Source organism: Neoarius graeffei, chromosome 6, assembly GCF_027579695.1.
Source record: "Neoarius graeffei isolate fNeoGra1 chromosome 6, fNeoGra1.pri, whole genome shotgun sequence".
Taxonomy (NCBI): Eukaryota; Metazoa; Chordata; class Actinopteri; order Siluriformes; family Ariidae; genus Neoarius; species Neoarius graeffei.
Window position 1 is genome coordinate 60,505,771 of NC_083574.1, and position 17,464 is coordinate 60,523,234.

General features: G+C 43.0%; 1 protein-coding gene across 5 annotated transcripts in view; it reads left to right on the forward strand.

Moving 5' to 3' along the window:
- The window catches only part of bcar1 (BCAR1 scaffold protein, Cas family member), a 168,059-nt gene that overhangs the window by 136,191 nt on the left and 14,404 nt on the right, over positions 1 to 17,464 (forward strand). For all 5 annotated transcript variants that reach the window (XM_060923959.1, XM_060923961.1, XM_060923963.1 and 2 more), the window contains exon 3: positions 14,970 to 15,113. In XM_060923959.1, coding sequence (XP_060779942.1) covers positions 14,970 to 15,113 — 144 coding nt within the window. The remainder of the gene's footprint in view (positions 1 to 14,969; positions 15,114 to 17,464) is intronic.

Here is a 17,464-nt window from a genome sequence, read left to right on the forward strand (position 1 = left end):
AAGCAGCTACGGATAATGGATGGATGGATAGTTAAATTTGGAGGAGGAAGCGTCATGGTTTGGGGGATGTTTTCTGCAGCAGGAGTTGGGCCTCTTGTACAGCTACATTGCAGGGTGAATGCAAATGTTTATCAGGATCTCCTTTGGCAACGTGCAATTCCTTCACTGCAAGCATCTCCCAATCAGCCCACAATTTTCATGCAAGACAATGCCCTCTGTCACACTGCAAAACGGGTAACGCAGTTCTTTGACGCTAAGAACATTGAAACAATGAAATGGCCAGCCGAGTGTCCAGATCTATAGAGAATCTCTGGAAGATCCTTGGCGACAAAGTAACGGCTAAGAAACCCACTACAGTTACCAAACTGTGGAAAAGACTGCAAAAAGAATGGACCAACATCAAACCAGAGCAGTGTGGGAAAGTGGTGATGTCCTGTAGGCACAGATGTGCTGAAGTCATTCAAAGCAAGGGCCTCTTGAATCCTGTAGCCCTCAAAAAAATTTAGTTTTAATCTTCTTTTCTGCTACAATGGTTATCCATCCATCCATTATCTGTAGCTGCTTATCCTGTACAGGGTCACAGGCAAGCTGGAGCCTATCCCAGCTGGCTATGGGCAAGAGGTGGGGTACACCATGGACAAATCACCAGATCATCACAGGGCTGACACATAGACACAAACAACCATTCACACTCACAATCAATTTAGAGCCACCAATTAGCCTAACCTGCATATCTTTGGACTGTCAGGGAAACCAGAGCAAATCCACACAGAAAGGCCTTCGTCAGCCGCTGGGCTCGAACCCAGGACCTTCTTGCTGTGAGGCGACAGTGCTAACCACTACACCACCGTGCCACCACCACAATGGTTAGTGTTCTCTAATTTTGATCACTGTGTTTCACACAAAATAAAGTTGTTTTTTTTTTGTTGAAGTGCCTTGGTTATTTAAAAAAAAAATGCTCGAACAACAGTGGTATAACCACAGCTGATATTCTTTCAAATTCTGAGCAATGAAGATGAACAATATTTCAGAATAAATCAAGTATTTATAAACTGTTCTCTAATTTTGATCTATACTGTATACTGTGCATGTGAGTGTGAATGGTTGTCTGTGTCTATGTGTCAGCCCTGTGATGACCTGGCGACTTGTCCAGGGTGTACCCCGCCTTTCGCCCGTAGTCAGCTGGGATAGGCTCCAGCTTGCCTGCGACCCTGTAGAAGGATAAAGCGGCTACAGATGATGAGATGAGACTGTAATATTCCACACCTGTAGTAATCCATATTATGTCAAGAACCGCTCAATTAAGTAAAGAGAAACGGCAGTCCATCATTACTTTAAGCCATGTAGTGTCTTATTAATTAATAAACATAAAAAACAAACAAACATTGAATTAGAAGGTATGTCCAAACTTTTGACTGGTACAGTAGCAGATGAATGTAATGGTCAGAGTGATGATATTAAAAGCGAATGCGTTGTAATTACAACATGCAGTGAGACCATGGATAAGTTCGACATGGACGAAGTACTTAGATGAACACTTTCTCTAATCAACTGCTGGTTGACCAGCTAACATTTGCTGAAACCAAATGATGCACGTTTTTTAAATTTTTTTATTTTGTTAGTTTTGTTTTGTTATTTTACAAGATAAAAAAAAAAATCTACACCATGATGGTGAAACTACAGTGAGTGTAATCCATTGGAAACACAGTGTAAGTACAGGATCAACACTCTTAAGCCTTGGTGAAGTCATCAGCCTTCATGATTGCAAATAAACATATTTCTGTTGCTTTTGTGTCTTCAAAATCATTGTTTGTGCTGGTACGGTTTTTGAGAAACTAGACATTCGCCGGTGCAAAATGAGGAATAAAACAGCATGTTGTTGTTTGCTGCTCACATACAAACAAACTATTCTGTGTTTAAAAAATGACTCATGTATGACAGAGCTGAAATCTCAGGACAACCACTGTACAGCAAGCGTAGCTCCTGAGTGTATCTTGTGCTCATTTGTGTGAAATTGAAATAAATAAGCTATTTAACCTTGACGGCGTGATCTGTAGAAAAATTGCAAAGACTCTTGTCAATTATACAGTTTGAAAGTCTGCATTAGTGAGTCTCCTTATCCACAAAATGTACTCAGGAGCCTTCCTAGGATACATTTTTGAATCTTCATGAATTTCTTTTATAAATGCTCCTGCGAATGATTTAATGAATAAACTTGTTTGTATGCATCTTGAGGGCGGCACGGTGGTGTAGTGGTTAGCACTGTCGCCTCACAGCAAGAAGGTCCTGGGTTCGAGCCCAGCGGCCGGCGAGGGCCTTTCTGTGTGGAGTTTGCATGTTCTCCCCGTGCCTGCGTGGGTTTCCTCTGGGTGCTCTGGTTTCCCCCACAGTCCAAAGACATGCTGGTTAGGTTAATTTATGGCTCTAAATTGACCATAGGTGTGAATGGTTGTTTGTCTCTGTGATCGCACTGCGATAACCTGGCGACTTGTCCAGGGTGTACCCTGCCTCTCGCCCATAGTCAACTGGGATAGGCTCCAGCTTGCCTGCGACCCTGTAGAACAGGATAAGCGGCTACAGGGTATCCATCTTGTGAAACAAGGCCCGGTGTTGGTAGCCCTTTCCTTGATTACCATCACTTCATGTTGGTCCTAATCTTGGGCCAGTACCAAAACCATATAAACTGTAAGCTTTCCTACAGGGAAGGAAGAAGCATAGTCCTAGTTCCAGGACTTATGCAAGGCTGACACTTGCACGATTCCGTGGCACGCATTGGCACGACTCGAGTCGTGCCAGTGCGCAAACTAGTCGTAAACTGGCGTGAAGTGTGCGTAAACCCGTCGTGACTGCGTGCCATGTCGGGACGAGAATTTTGAAATGTTCAAATTTTTGGTCACGAGAAAATTTCGCGACCGGGTCGTGAACTATGCGCAAACTGTTCGTGATCTCGTCGTGAACTCGTCAGGACAATGCGGGAGGATGCGTGCCAGTGAGTGGAAGTGCGCGCCATGCCACGACTGTCACGAACTGCCACGAATAGTTCACGAACAGCTCACGTCGAGTTCACGAGTAGTTCACGACATGTTCACGAATTGGTGCGCGTCGCAGTGTGGCCGTGCCTTCCCACTGACACGGTCACGCATTGATGGCACGAGCAGTTCACGACTAGTTTACGCACTTCACGAACAGTTTGCGCATGGCACGAGCAGTTCACGACGAGTTCACGAGCAGTTCACAACTACTGCGCGATAGTGGCGCTCGCGTCGGTGCGGGGGTATATATAGGGCTTCCCGGACACTTCTCGCCATTCGCAATTTTTTTTCTAGCTTTTTTCTTTAATGTCTTTTATTTTCTATTCCTTCATAACTTTTTTTTTTTGGGAGGGGGGGGGAGTTTCGTTTCTTTTATTTCAAAAATGGAACAACTGTGGATGCAGCTCACGAAGCTACTACCATTCTTTCTTGCCAAGGTACAGCACCAGCAGGGGACATGTAGTAATGTGACAGGTAGTCTCGCTGATCCTTTACATCCTTCTGGGTATGATGGCCGGTTAGAGGCAGCAGCCCCTGCAGGTGTCGGTCAGTCCTCCATCCACCAGGGATCAGATCATGTGTGTCTGGATCTTCGCGGTCCACTTCTGAAATTGCGTGTGGGTATCTGACGAGGATGAGGTTGTGCATGACACAGGCGTGCCCAAGTCGGCACGACACCGTCCGAATTGCGCAAACTCGTCGTGCCAATGCGGGAAGTGCGTAAACTATGCGTGAACTCGTCGTGCCAGTTCGTGAATGTGGACGGGCACGCATTCGTGAACTCGTCGTGAACTATGCGTGAACTAGTCGTGAACAGTGCGGGAGCCTCCCAGTTCGTGCCCCAAAATGGCACGACTTGCCACAACAAAATCGTGGCCAAAAGTCGTGCAAGTGTCAGCCTTGCATTAGTGCAGCTGAAAAAGGTCTTTGCAATATGATGAAGCATGACTGAGTGTGAGGAGTAGCGTGCCATCCCACCCAACATAGTAATGACAGTAATGTGGAGAACATATCTGGGGGTCTCAGGACTGTTAGCATGGCTCTGTGTGGATTAAGGATGGGGTCTCTCTGTCTCCATGAGCCCTGGGGCCCCTTAAATCACTACACATGGCACATACCACGTGGCATTCACAAACTGACACATGCGCTCATACACACAAGTGCGGAATTAATTAGCTCTTATTAATCCAGTATTGGGTGTAGGGTCGGAGAGGAGGACTGTAAATCTCTCTGTCTCCTATACTGTTGCTATTGGTCCTGATCTACTTCGTACAGCAGCTGCATGCCCTAAAGGCTCCTTAAATTAGGCTTTAACCATTATTCTGGCTGAGGGGGGATTGCAGTCTCTCATGTCAACTGCGCACTAGCAGTGGCCACATTAAACCAGCCATGAAAACGGAGAAAGATTGACTTCAATCAAGATGCCATAAAAAAGTAACTTCAGTGAAGTTGCAGTAAAAACCTTAAACCCAAGAGTCAGAATTAAAGTGAGTTGGAGTGGGCACATTGAAAGCACAGCTGCTTGGATGCCCTAGAAAGGCTACTATATGTAGGAGTGTGTGTGTGTATAGCTGAGGAGGCAGCTGCTTTGGCACTTACATGACACCCTGCCGCACAACCCAGCTGAGAACTCTCTGGATTATTCGGTTATTATTTTAGCTCAGGATGAGAAAGCGAGTCACTGAACTTCACGTTTGTGTGTATATTTGGAAATGTGCTGAATGACTAATAAAAGTCTCTCTCTAATCCTGTAATATTTGCTGTCTCTCCCCTGCCGATAACCTGTCACTAGCTATGTCTAACTTGTTAGCCATTAAACAAATCTGACACTATGCCACTGCTAATTCAGCTCAAACTCCTCAAATGTGTCGTCCCATCCTCCCGTCGCTCTCTTTCTTAATCTTTTACTCATCTCTTCTGCCATTCCAAAAAAAGAATGAGACATTATTTCTTATTTCTGACAAAACCATCATGAATCGGTCTCCCTCTGCCTTTGCTCGGTCACTGCTCCCCAGTCATGGCTGTAGCTAATGGGAACATTCTCTATGGTGCTGTACACACTTTCACACTTATTTAGGCTCCTCTGCAGGTGTGTGACCTCACGCACAAGAGATGGCCTGTTTTTCTGTACTGCAAATTCTGAGATAACACTGGCGTACCAAAATAAAACCAGAATGTGTGTCCTCATGGTCCAGGGGTTAAAAAGCTCACACTGTAATTTGCTTCGTCTGGAGAAGCCGTTATAAATCATAAGAGAAAAATGTAGAAATATCATGTACGATATACGCATGTAAGCACCAATGCCGCACTTGCATGTCTCATCTCATCTCATTATCTCTAGCCGCTTTATCCTGTTCTACAGGGCAAGCTGGAGCCTATCCCAGCTGACTACGGGCGAAAGGCGGGGTACACCCTGGACAAGTCGCCAGGTCATCACAGGGCTGACACATAGACACAGACAACCATTCACACTCACATTCACACCTACGCTCAATTTAGAGTCGCACTTGCATGTGTTTTTATTTATTTATTTATTTTTACATTTTATGTCTTGGTTAAATACAGTATCTCCGTTGCTATAGTATATAGTTTAGTGAGAATTCACAAATATTCCCTTAAGCTAAGTACTACTGTATATTTGCATTTCTTTTGATATGAGACATGTGTAAGATTTTCATTATGTAATTATTAAGAAAAAAGAGCACCATTTTACAATAAATGGTGGAAACCTTATGAAATAGAAATTAAAATTACATGACTTTAATTTATTTCTTTTTTTTTTTTACAATTTTATGTATTATTTATATATAGTTCATTATTCATATAATGTAGTGACAATGTATTGTATGTCTATTAATAAATTACATATACTATATAATTAAACACACACACACACACATATATATATATATATATATATATATATATATATATATATATATATAGGAGTGGCACAGTGGTGGAGCGGTTAGTACTGTCACTTCACAGCAAGAAGGTTCTGGGTTTGAGCCCAGTGGCCGGCGAGGGCCTTTCTGTGCGGAGTTTGCATCTTCTCCCCGTGTCCGTGTGGGTTTCCTCCGGGTGCTCCGGTTTCCCCCACAGTCCAAAGACATGCAGGTTAGGCTGATTGGTGGCTCTAAATTGACCGTAGGTGTGAATGTGAGTGTGAATGGTTGTGTGGCTCTATGTGTCGGCCCTGCGATGATCTGGTGACTTGTCCAGCAGTCGGTGTTCTGGCTTTTATATATGTGTATATCTTATATAAATATCCCATTATAAAAACAGTATTGTTTCATGTTGAATGGACTGTCACAGGAGAGCCATAAACAAGACCATAAACAAAATTGTAAAAGAATAAGACCAGATAATGGTCACTGGACACATAGAGGAAGCAAATCCTCTCCTTCCCTTCCGGATTCAAACCGCTCCCACATTCACACTGTGCAAAGCAGGATTCATGTGTGCAGGAACTGAGTACTCAGGCTGGACAGGAATGCCCACCCATAGCCAGTTGATTGACAGATTGGACACTCACGAAGATGAAAAAACAATAGGGAAAAAGAAAATAGAATAGGGAAAAGCAAAAAAGAAAATAATAAAATGTCTTATTCTTTTTTTTCTGCATTTATTTTCTTATTCTTTTTTGTTTTTATTTTTATTTCTGCATTTATTTTCCTATTCATTTGTTTTTCTTCATTTTCCTATTCTTTTTCAACATTTATTTTCTGATTCTTTCGCAAATTTATTCTTTTTATGGCACTACTCCATACATATAGGCGACCCTCCAAGGTCTAACAATGTACCAAGTTCTTTTATCGTAAATAACCTCTTTTGTAATATACTCAGCAAAAATAAAAACTTGACACTCATTATTTTTCAAATAGTGTTTAGAAACTTTTCTTGAAAGAGTTCTTGTTGTGATTATGGTTAAGTGCATTGTCAAGGGCATTACGTCACATTCATTCTACTGGTCGGGCCTACGTAGCACGTGCGAGAGCACTGCACGCTAAAATCACGTTTCCACATGACACAAGTGACGTGACCTATTGATACACGTGCAATTGATCTCACGGTAGCAGAGTGTCATCTCAGAAAAACAAGGTTTTATGGTTAATTATTCGTTAATTTGCAATGCCACGACTGTCAAACATTCAGTGTGAACGTGCCATTGGCATGCTGAATACGGGAACATCCGTCACTGACGTTGCGAGGGTTATGGGATGCAGTCGACAGACCATCCATAATCTCCAGACACGTCTCCATCAAACTGGCACCACAGCCGAGCGTAAGGAACCCTCCACAGAACTTGCAGGAGCTTGGTGCCATGTTGGTACAAATATGGCGGCGCATTCCCCAAGCTGTGTTCAGACGCATCATCCAATCCATGAGGAGACGTTGTATCGCAGTTGTGAACGCCCATGGAGGACACACCCGATATTGACATGATTTCATTAAGTTGTGACTCACAGTTTTTGATCATGGACATTGTCGTCGCATTTCCGGTGGAACCGATTCCATGACAAACATGATCTGTATGCTATAGCATCTTTAATGACAAGATAATTGAATACAATCGTTATTTCAAACCTATTTTCCAAAATGTTCAAATTATTGACTTTGAAACGAGTGTAAAGTTTTTACTTTTGTTGAGTATATTAGCAACAACAAAAATAAATAAATTAAAATGAGGAGAGCAATTAAGGCTTGTTTTAGTAGGATTAAAATAAACTATAGAGAAATGCCGACAATCGTTTGACCCCAGAGCCATACATGAAAACAGTCCCCATGTATTTAAATAGATTACAAGCCACATTATCTACTATTTGCACAGCTAAACATGCCAGTCCCTTTGAACGCCTTTCACTTTTGCCTTCCGCCCTGAGCACCTTCAGGGGTTCACTGAGACCCACTGAAGGGCTTTCCGAAAGAAACAGCAATCAATAATGTGAATTATCAATGAGTGTGGCAAAGAGCCATATGGCTCACTGACTATTACCCAACCTCTCATCAATGTAACTAAAAGGATGCTTGTAAATAAATGAGAAGTGAATGTGTATGTTTGAAGAGGGTGGGGACCAGCTGTCACAGCATTCATGGGTTGGTTGCCTTAATGATGATGTCATTAAGAGATGTGGGTCATCTATGGTGCCGTGCTGAACAAGGGAAGGTAATAGAGATTTTGCAGTCACGTGACCGGAAAGTACACAACCGCCATCGTGTCGGTCAAAAACACCGCTGAATATTGCTGCACTCGTGTACAGAATGGATCAATTTCAACCGACGGACTACACGGCTCATTTTTCTAATGAACAGATAACTAGATATATGTCTAAAATAAACGAGCTACAGATTTGTGACCCTTATGGCTTTCCGGACGGAGTTTTCACGACCGGATTTTGAACTGCCAGCGGAATACCCTGACGTGTATGATTACCTCATCAACTTTCCCTCGCTGTTCAGTGGTGAAGCACTGCGTGCCTATAAATCTCTGGACAGTTATCTTTACAGAAATTCAGGATTTGTCAGCGACTCAGATGTGGCATCTTGTAAACAAGAAAATGATCCTCACTGGATGGGTAAGTCATTTAAGTATTGAGTATAGCACTGACCAGCCGATTATAGAATAGAATAAGGTAATTCCAAATCGTCCGTGTTGTTTACATGGATCTGGCGTTGGAGAGGTAGAGGCTTGGCAGTGGAGGTTTGAGTGGCTGTTTTCTGAGCTTAGTCAACGGGCCGGCTCTGCCTGCAGCCTCGCTTTTGCTTCGGCTCCCGGCGCTGCCTCCTTCGCTTTGCTTCCGATAACAATCCACGGAGACCCCGCTGGTCTCGCAATCTGGTCTCGTCCGGAATTTTTTTTTTTTTCTCTCGTCCGGAATGTTGTGCATGCGATGGAAATCGCTACAAACCGTCATTTTCTGCTGGAAACCAATGTCCAGTAAGTCCATACGGTTGTAGTGGATATTGAAGTCCGGTACAGACGAACAACACGCAAAAATACACACAAAAAACATAAAAACCGTGCACAGGTAGGGAGAGCTTGTAGCCGCAGCCGTTGTAGTAGAATTGTATATAGTAGGGTTTTCCAGAAGAAAAGATAGACGTAAAAGCAGAAGTAGAAGGCGGAATATGGCGTTTGACCGACAAGATGGCGTCTGTCACAATCTGGATCGGCTGTGACGTCACATGCAAGATCTCTATTGTGCAGCAGTGACTATCTGACCGCCATGACAGCTGATCAGAAGTCATGATCACAAAACCCCATCGTGTGTGTAAGGGTCACCACTGAAGAGAGGAACAGATTGCATACCACCAGTCCCCCCCCCACACCACTTCATATTCTAAGGACTCCCCATGACATTAGCTGTGACCTCAGCTGACACAGTGACGCGTGGCACCACTAAAAATTGTTATTCAAGCCACTTTGGAAACTGTTACTCTCTGTAAGTACTAGAAGCAATAACGATATTAAAGGGAAACTGAAGGCAATTTTTTTTTATTATCAAAACTCTATCTCATTTTATAAAATATAGGAATGCTTTTCTGACAGCTATTTTGTCACTGCTATAGCAAGTTATGAGTGTTTGAAATATGCTAGGTAATATATCAGTCCATATGTCAAAGCAATGGCCGTAAACGAGATTCGCTGAGACCTGTGCAAGACTTCGTAGGACGGAAGTAAAACGTACAGCAGAAATCAAAGCGACCAACATCTGCCAACGTTGTCAAAAGACGCATACGCCCTCTTTCGAATGCTGACGTAATCAAGCCGGAAGTTTTCCGTGTCCGAAATCGCTCCCTACTCACTATATAGGGCACTGTATAGTGGGGACGCCATTTTGTAGTGCTGTCCGAAACCTTAGTGAGGATTATTTACACTCTATATAGTGCACTCAAAGTATCCCACAATGAATCATGAAAAGTAGTGTACAACGATGGTCACTAACCAAAGCAATATATCCCATCATGCATTGTGCTGAAAGAAATTAAGTTAAAAGTCTCAAATTTGATTTAATAAAAAGCAGCGGCAACGAAGAAAGTATTCAGCCTTGATTTAAAAAACTGAAAGATGCAGGTACTTTGTATTTATTAATGTGGGAAATGCGCTCAGTATAATATGGATTTATCTCAAAAATACATGCATGTATTTATTATTTTGAAAACCCACCAGCCACCTGATCTGGTACGTTTTAATTGTGCGACAGTAATGATGTAAATACCAGCGCGACGGACTAGTGCCCGAAAGCGTTTTTTTTTAATTTAACTAATGGTTCGAAGTCGTATGGAATAATTTCCATCACTGATGAAGCTGGCAAATCTCAAAATTAATCTAAATTAGAATGATGTGGCAATCTGGTCGCTGTGTAAACAGTTTTCAAAATGGCGGCGCTGACACTTCACGTTTGAGGTCTCGCACAAGTCTCGTGAAGATCGCGGGGATAAGCGACTCCTGCCGTGGACCAAACGAACTACATTCAACATGGCTAAAAACCGAAAAGGCCGATAAGTGTAATATAAATATGCCAATACGAGTCACGATATAAGGTTAATAAAACCGAAAACGCACTTGAATAACACATTAATTAAGAAATAAAGCAAGTTTAAAAATAACTTCAGTTCCCCTTTAATATTTTATGCATGATGAAATGCAAACTTTTTTTTTAAATTGTGCCAGTGATGGGAATGTGGAATAAAACAAACTGTGAAAAACATCAGATTAAAAAAAATCATTCTTTTTATAGAGTATAATAAGCAATAACAATAATTTAAGAATATATGCTGACTAAATATGATCTAATTTTTCTCATTCTCTCTCATCACCATAATAACATTATCTTACAGTTAAGATTACTTAATAATCCTGTGTGTAAATTTAAAAATCATATTTCTGTTTAGGCGGCACGGTGGTGTAGTGGTTAGCGCTGTCGCCTCACAGCAAGAAGGTCCTGGGTTCGAGCCCCGGGGCCGGCGAGGGCCTTTCTGTGTGGAGTTTGCATGTTCTCCCCGTGTCCGCGTGGGTTTCCTCCGGGTGCTCCGGTTTCCCCCAAAGACATGCAGGTTAGGTTAACTGGTGACTCTAAATTGACCGTAGGTGTGAATGTGAGTGTGAATGGTTGTCTGTGTCTATGTGTCAGCCCTGTGATGACCTGGCGACTTGTCCAGGGTGTACCCCGCCTTTCGCCCGTAGTCAGCTGGGATAGGCTCCAGCTTGCCTGCGACCCTGTAGAAGGATAAAGCGGCTAGAGATAATGAGATGAGATATTTCTGTTTATATTTTCCCGATGAAATTAGTGTCCGTTTGTTTTAAATCGGACTGTACTACTTCAGCTTTGGTAGTTAGTAAAGTTAATCTTAAAGTGCATATAACGGGTAAATTCAGGAGCAAGATTAATGTAATTCTCCTATTTTATATTAAACTTTGGTCAAATATCTGTCACGTTTTGCATTTTGTGCAATTTTTTTTACCTTGTGCAATACCAGAAAAATTCAGTTGAAATCAAGCCATTTGAGACGAATTGGTCCGCCTCTGATAAAACTTGGCATTTGGATTTCCCGGGAAACATTGATTTTCGTGACGTCACGTGTGGGACGCCTCCTTCTGAATCCTACATCAGCGCTGGTTTGTTTAAGAGAAAACGACCATATTATTTACATCCCCGGTGTCGTCTCCGTCGTCTTCACTACTTGAATCATCATCAAATCCAAACAGATGAAGCCCCAATTCTGACATCTCATTATATTCCTCATCCAAAGGTGAAGTAACATTGTGCTCAGGTGACAATTCCATATTTCAATGTAAAATCGCTAGCTGCTGAACTTGGTCTACACAGGCTGTGCACTGAAACCGTGCAAGCTCGCGCAGCCTGCTGGCGCTTCTGCAGGTGACGTCACGAATCTGGCTCCAGAATCCCTTAGGATTTTTTCAGACGCGTTTTGTTATTTTATTTTTTTCTGCTGTAGACAGATGGCCTTGTGCAAAATTACCCTTCTGGATGAGTGTGTAAAGGGACATTTTTTCATATAAAAAAACCCAAAATTGGTCCAGGATATGCACTTTTAGGCCAAGTTTACATTCGACTGTATCTGTCTCGTTTTCTTCGTGGATGCACTGTCCATTTACATTAAAACGCCTGGAAACGCCGGGAAACGGGAATCCGCCAGGGTCCACGTATTCAATCTAGATCGTGTCTGGTCCGGTGCTGTGTAAACATTCAGAATACGCGGATACGCTGTGCTGAGCTCTAGCTGGCGTCGTCATTGGACAATGTCACTGTGACATCCACCTTCCTGATTTGCTGGCGTTGGTCATGTGACGCGACTGCTGAAAAACGGCGCGGACTTCCGCCTTGTATCACCTTTCATTAAAGAGTATATAAAGTATGAAAATACTGCAAATACTGATGCAAATACTGCCCATTGTGTAGTTATGATTGTCTTTAGGCTTGCCATCCTTCCACTTGCAAGTGGTAAGTGATATGCACTGGGATCACACACACAGCGGCTCAGTCCCAAATCACTGCTTGTGCACTTCACTCGCGCGCTGTGTGAGCTGCGCAGGGCCGGAGTGCGCACCCTCCAGAGGGCACTCGCTGTTCAGGGCGGAGTGATTTGGAGCGCAGGATGCCTGCGGAGCCGAGCGTATCCGTGTATTGGTGTTGCTATGTGCACGCGAATCGTGTATTGGTGTTGCTGTGTGCACACTAATCGTTTTAAAAACGTTAATCTGATGATCCGCTGATACGGTCTAATGTAAACCCCACCTTAAAGTGCACTGGCTGGCCACATAACGTGAGCCTTGAGTACAAAGAATGATCACTTTTCAAACGCTTTCACATTTCAACAAAATGCTCCCTCTCATCTTTTGCATTTCTGTGAACTGAGCCAATACACACAAGTTGATATACAAGTGACAATACGCCGTTAACCCCAACAACTCTTCACACACTGGCCATCTGTGGAGCAAGCTGTCCTCATCTCTCTATGGTTTTGTTTTAGGTCACTGAGTGCAGGTAGGAGGTCTCTGTGTCTGTGTGTGTGTCTGGGTGGCATTCACATTGCCTTTGTTCAGTCAGAGATGAAAAGATTTACTACCTCCACTGTCCACAGCACTTTTGTCTGCATCTGTTATTGGAAGAATGGGGATGGAGGCAGGATAAGGCCAAATCATTTCTTACGTCATTTGTATAGTCTCAGAAATGCATGCAGGAAATCTCTGCTCTTGGTGCTTGCCATGTAATGGTGTCCAACTGCACATGCACTGTATATGTCATGTATCATTGAACCACAACTACATGTGTTTTATGAAATCTCAGGCATTAAACGTCAGGTCAGGGGGTTTTATGTCAGAAGACTTTTGTAGTATTTGGTGAAACTCTCTTCAAATATCGATATAATATCTCCCCTCGGAAAAACTCAAGTGTCTGTGAGACCTCCATCTATGTAAATAGGACAATAATGATGTGGACCAATGACATCCATCCAATGAAGACAAGCAGGCATCTTCTCTATCACTTCAGATATGTCCCATCTTGCACTCGTATTCAGGTGTGTTGGAGGGCGTGGATTTGAAGAGGCCACTAAAGAAAAGGCTGTGCTTTTAGCCCATTCGGTAACTTCAACCAAGATAACTGATTGAACAGAGCTGAGGTTTACATAGAGCTGTGTGCCAATACATCCATTATCTGTAACCGCTTATCCTGTGCAGGGTTTTGGGCAAGCCAGAGCCTATCCCAGCTGACTATGAGCAAGAGGCAGGGTACACCCCAGCCAAGTTGCCAGATCATCACAGGGCTGACACACAGAGACAAACAACCATTCACACTCACGGTCAATTTAGAGCCACCAATTAGCTTAACCTGCATGTCTTTGGACTGTGGAAGAAACATGCAAACTCCACACAGAAAGGCCCCCGTCGGCCACTGGGCTCGAACCCAGAACCTTCTTGCTGTGAGGCGACAGTGCTAACCACTACACCAACGTGCCACCCTGTGCCAATACATTCCTGATTAATTTTTTCAGTCTTTCACACAGTGAAACTGCGTGCGTGCATGTGAGTAGTCTTGGTGGATTATTTTTCTGTAGTATGGTGAGATGTGAATGTGAGGTATGAATAAGGGATTGAATGAAGGGTGTATTGGTCTGATTGATGTTCAGATATATCTCAGTGACTCCAGAACCCTCAAGGGATCAGTGTCATAGATAAATTAGACCTAGATAAATCACACACACACACAAAATCTACTTTTCCTGTATGTTCCACCCAGACACATGCACAGAACTATACGTAATTTAAGAAGGTGTCTGGAGCAGAAATTAGTGCCTCTATAATATAACTCCTATGAATATCTAAGCATAACAAAATGCATCTTGATATAATACTGTATTTTATAGTAGAGTACAGGATGTTGTGCTTTGAGTCGACATATTCAGTCACATTGTTATGAAAGGGAGTGGTGTTGTGGCTCATGTGTCAGTGAGCAGTAGACATCTCAGTGTTGTGAGGGCAGTATTATGAGTCTGTATTGTAGTCAAAATAAGACGATAAGTGTGTTTTTCTTTCTCAGGCTGGGAAAGTTGACATAGTTCTGACACCATAAGAGAGAGAGAGTAAATAGGCAGACAATAGGACAGCTCTGGTTCCCACGGTGACCCCCAAGGACCCCCAGTTCAGATTGGAAATGATATGGAACAACATGGTGTAAAGGTCATTGGAGCAGAATTTAGTGCCAGTTTATAAAGTTTCAGAAAACAAATGCTTTAACAAAAGTGCAGTCTGGACCCCAGCTGTCAACTGGGGCAAATTTATTTCCTTTGCCACTTATTATAAAGAGGAGTGTAAACCTGGCAGAGTAGCTTCATATGTGCTGCTGACTTTCCTCCATCAAAGTAAAACAAGTTGTATATAACCTTTTATTGGTCCTTCTGTGTCTGTCACAGGTGGTGGTGCCCACACGGGTTGGCCAAATGTATGTGTATGACACAGGAAACACAGAACAGGATGAGTACGATGTCCCCCGAAACCTGCCTACCTCCCAGGACATCTATGACGTTCCACCTACCCGTGGCCAATACAACCAGCAGGTAACTGAACATAAGCACATGTTATTATCATCAAGCCTATCAGGTCAGATGAGACATAATGACCACGGTTTTGGTGAAAATGAGGAAAATAACTATATCCACAAACACAGTCAAGCAGTTGCTCAACACACTTTATGTAAGATTCAGTAAATATGGTGTCTGTGACTCAGCACACACCCAGGTTGGCCAGGACAGAGGAATGAAGCTACAAGCAAGTTTGCCTTCCTATACACCTAAATACAGCACAACCCATTGTACTTTCACGTGTCAGGTCTAGTCAAGTTTATTTGTATAGCGCTTTTACCAATAGACATTGTCCCAAAGCAGCTTTACAGAATCTGAATGACCCAAGACATGAGTCAGTTTTATCCCTAATCTATCCCCAATGAGCAAGCCCATAGCGACGGTGGCAAGGAAAAACTCTCTCAGACGACACGAGGAAGAAACCTCGAGAGGAACCAGACCCAAAAGGGATCCCATCCTCACCTGGACAACAACAGACAACATGACTATAGCATTAACAGTTTTAACATGAAGTCAGTTTCGTTGATGTTATAAGTCTTCATTAATGAAAACTTGAGTGCAAAACTGTTCATGACAACCGCAGTCCCAAAGTTAGCAAGCCAACTGTAGTCCTCAGCCACAAAAGCATTACTGTGAGAGTCCAGAGTGTCTTCCAAGTGTGACTTTCAACTGTCCATATGGGGCCGTCCTCCACAGGAGCGATGCGATGAGAACGTGTGAACAATGCCCCAGCTAGGTGAACTATGCAGAATCCTTGAAAACTGAAGGTCAGGGCTGAGCTCCACTGCAGCTGTAGGAGAATAGTCAAGGGGTCGAACTGAGCTCAGTCCAGCCACCTGCACTTCAGTAAACTAAATGCTAACACAGCATTGCCTTATTAATATATGCACTTTTATATCCAACCTTCCTGTCCAGTAAGAATTTCTGTGTCATAAATGTGATTGACCTGAGTGTGCGTTTGCTCTCATGATAGATGGCTGACTTTTTCTCTGTTAGCTCAGACATTCTACCAGATGTCATTTGTCTATAAAATGTTTCCATTCTCATTAATGTTTCATCTGCTTAGACTATTAAATCCATCCTATCTCACTGTCTCTTTTGCTTTCGTTCTCTTTCCAGCCTCTTCCCTCCGTCACTTTTACTCTCTTTTTTTGTTCGCTCAGTCAGACTGTATTGTCAAACTCGTATTGGATTGGAGTTTATTTTTGGAGGAGGTCATGCATTACTCGTAGGGGAAGCACATATTTCAGTGGCTAGAGGCATTTGAAAAAGAAGGTCGACATTGTATGTGTGTGTGTATGTGTATTCCCTTTCAAAATGTATGAAGCAAAATGTCCTGGGACTACAGTATATGTCTGAGTGAAAGTCTTAATCTGTGTGTACACTCAGGAGCCTGAAATGGCTGTCAGCAAGATCTGTCCCTCAGTGCATCACACTGTCTCTCTCTCTCTCTCTCTCTCTCTCTCTCTCTTTTTTTCTCTCTCTTACACACACACACACACACACACACACAAATGAGTAAAACTGGCCCATGGCAAGGACCACACACACACAACCTCGGGATGCAGCTAGAGAGTGAAGGAAAGAGTGGGGAGAGGAGTGAAAGATACAGAGAAGGAAAAAGTAAGGGGGATGGAGATAAAGAAGTAATTAGAGACTATAGATAATGGAGAGTTTGGTATGTACCAGGCTGTGATTAGACACACTGTAGAGAGAAAAAATAACAGTGGCAGTGGGTCCTATTACATGTATCAGTGCTTTCCTGACTCTTGTTCAACCAGCTGACTTAGTAATCTCTGTTGTATTAGGGCATGGAGAATATTCACTCATGTTCTCTCCGCTGCACACTTTTCTCCATGTGTATACCAGTGTTGTAGTCTGAGTCCAGTCTCAAGTCTCCAGTGTTCAAGTCCGAGTTGTGAAAAAAATTTTTGAGTCGAGTCCATTATTGATCCGAGTCGAGTCCGAGAACAAGACTCTAACCGCACTATTTGACGGCGGCTGTTTTAGCGCCATTAAGGTTAGTTTGTTTCTGAACATGACGTGTGAACAGGTGAATGTGCGTTCTCTTTATCAGGGAGTGCGAAGTATTCTGTCAGAGATGGTTGGGAGACAGATGTAAGTGCAGAAGGTGTGTTTATTAATACAAGTGAAGAGGGTAAACAATCCAGAACGGCAGGCAAAATCGTAAAACGGTGAAACAGGCAATAGGTCGAGCGAGGCACAAATAGGCTATCGGAGACGAGGCAGAATCAAAGACGAGAAACAGGAAATTAGGGATCAGGAAACCAAACAAGGAAATAAAGCTTGGTAATGCGTCAACAACG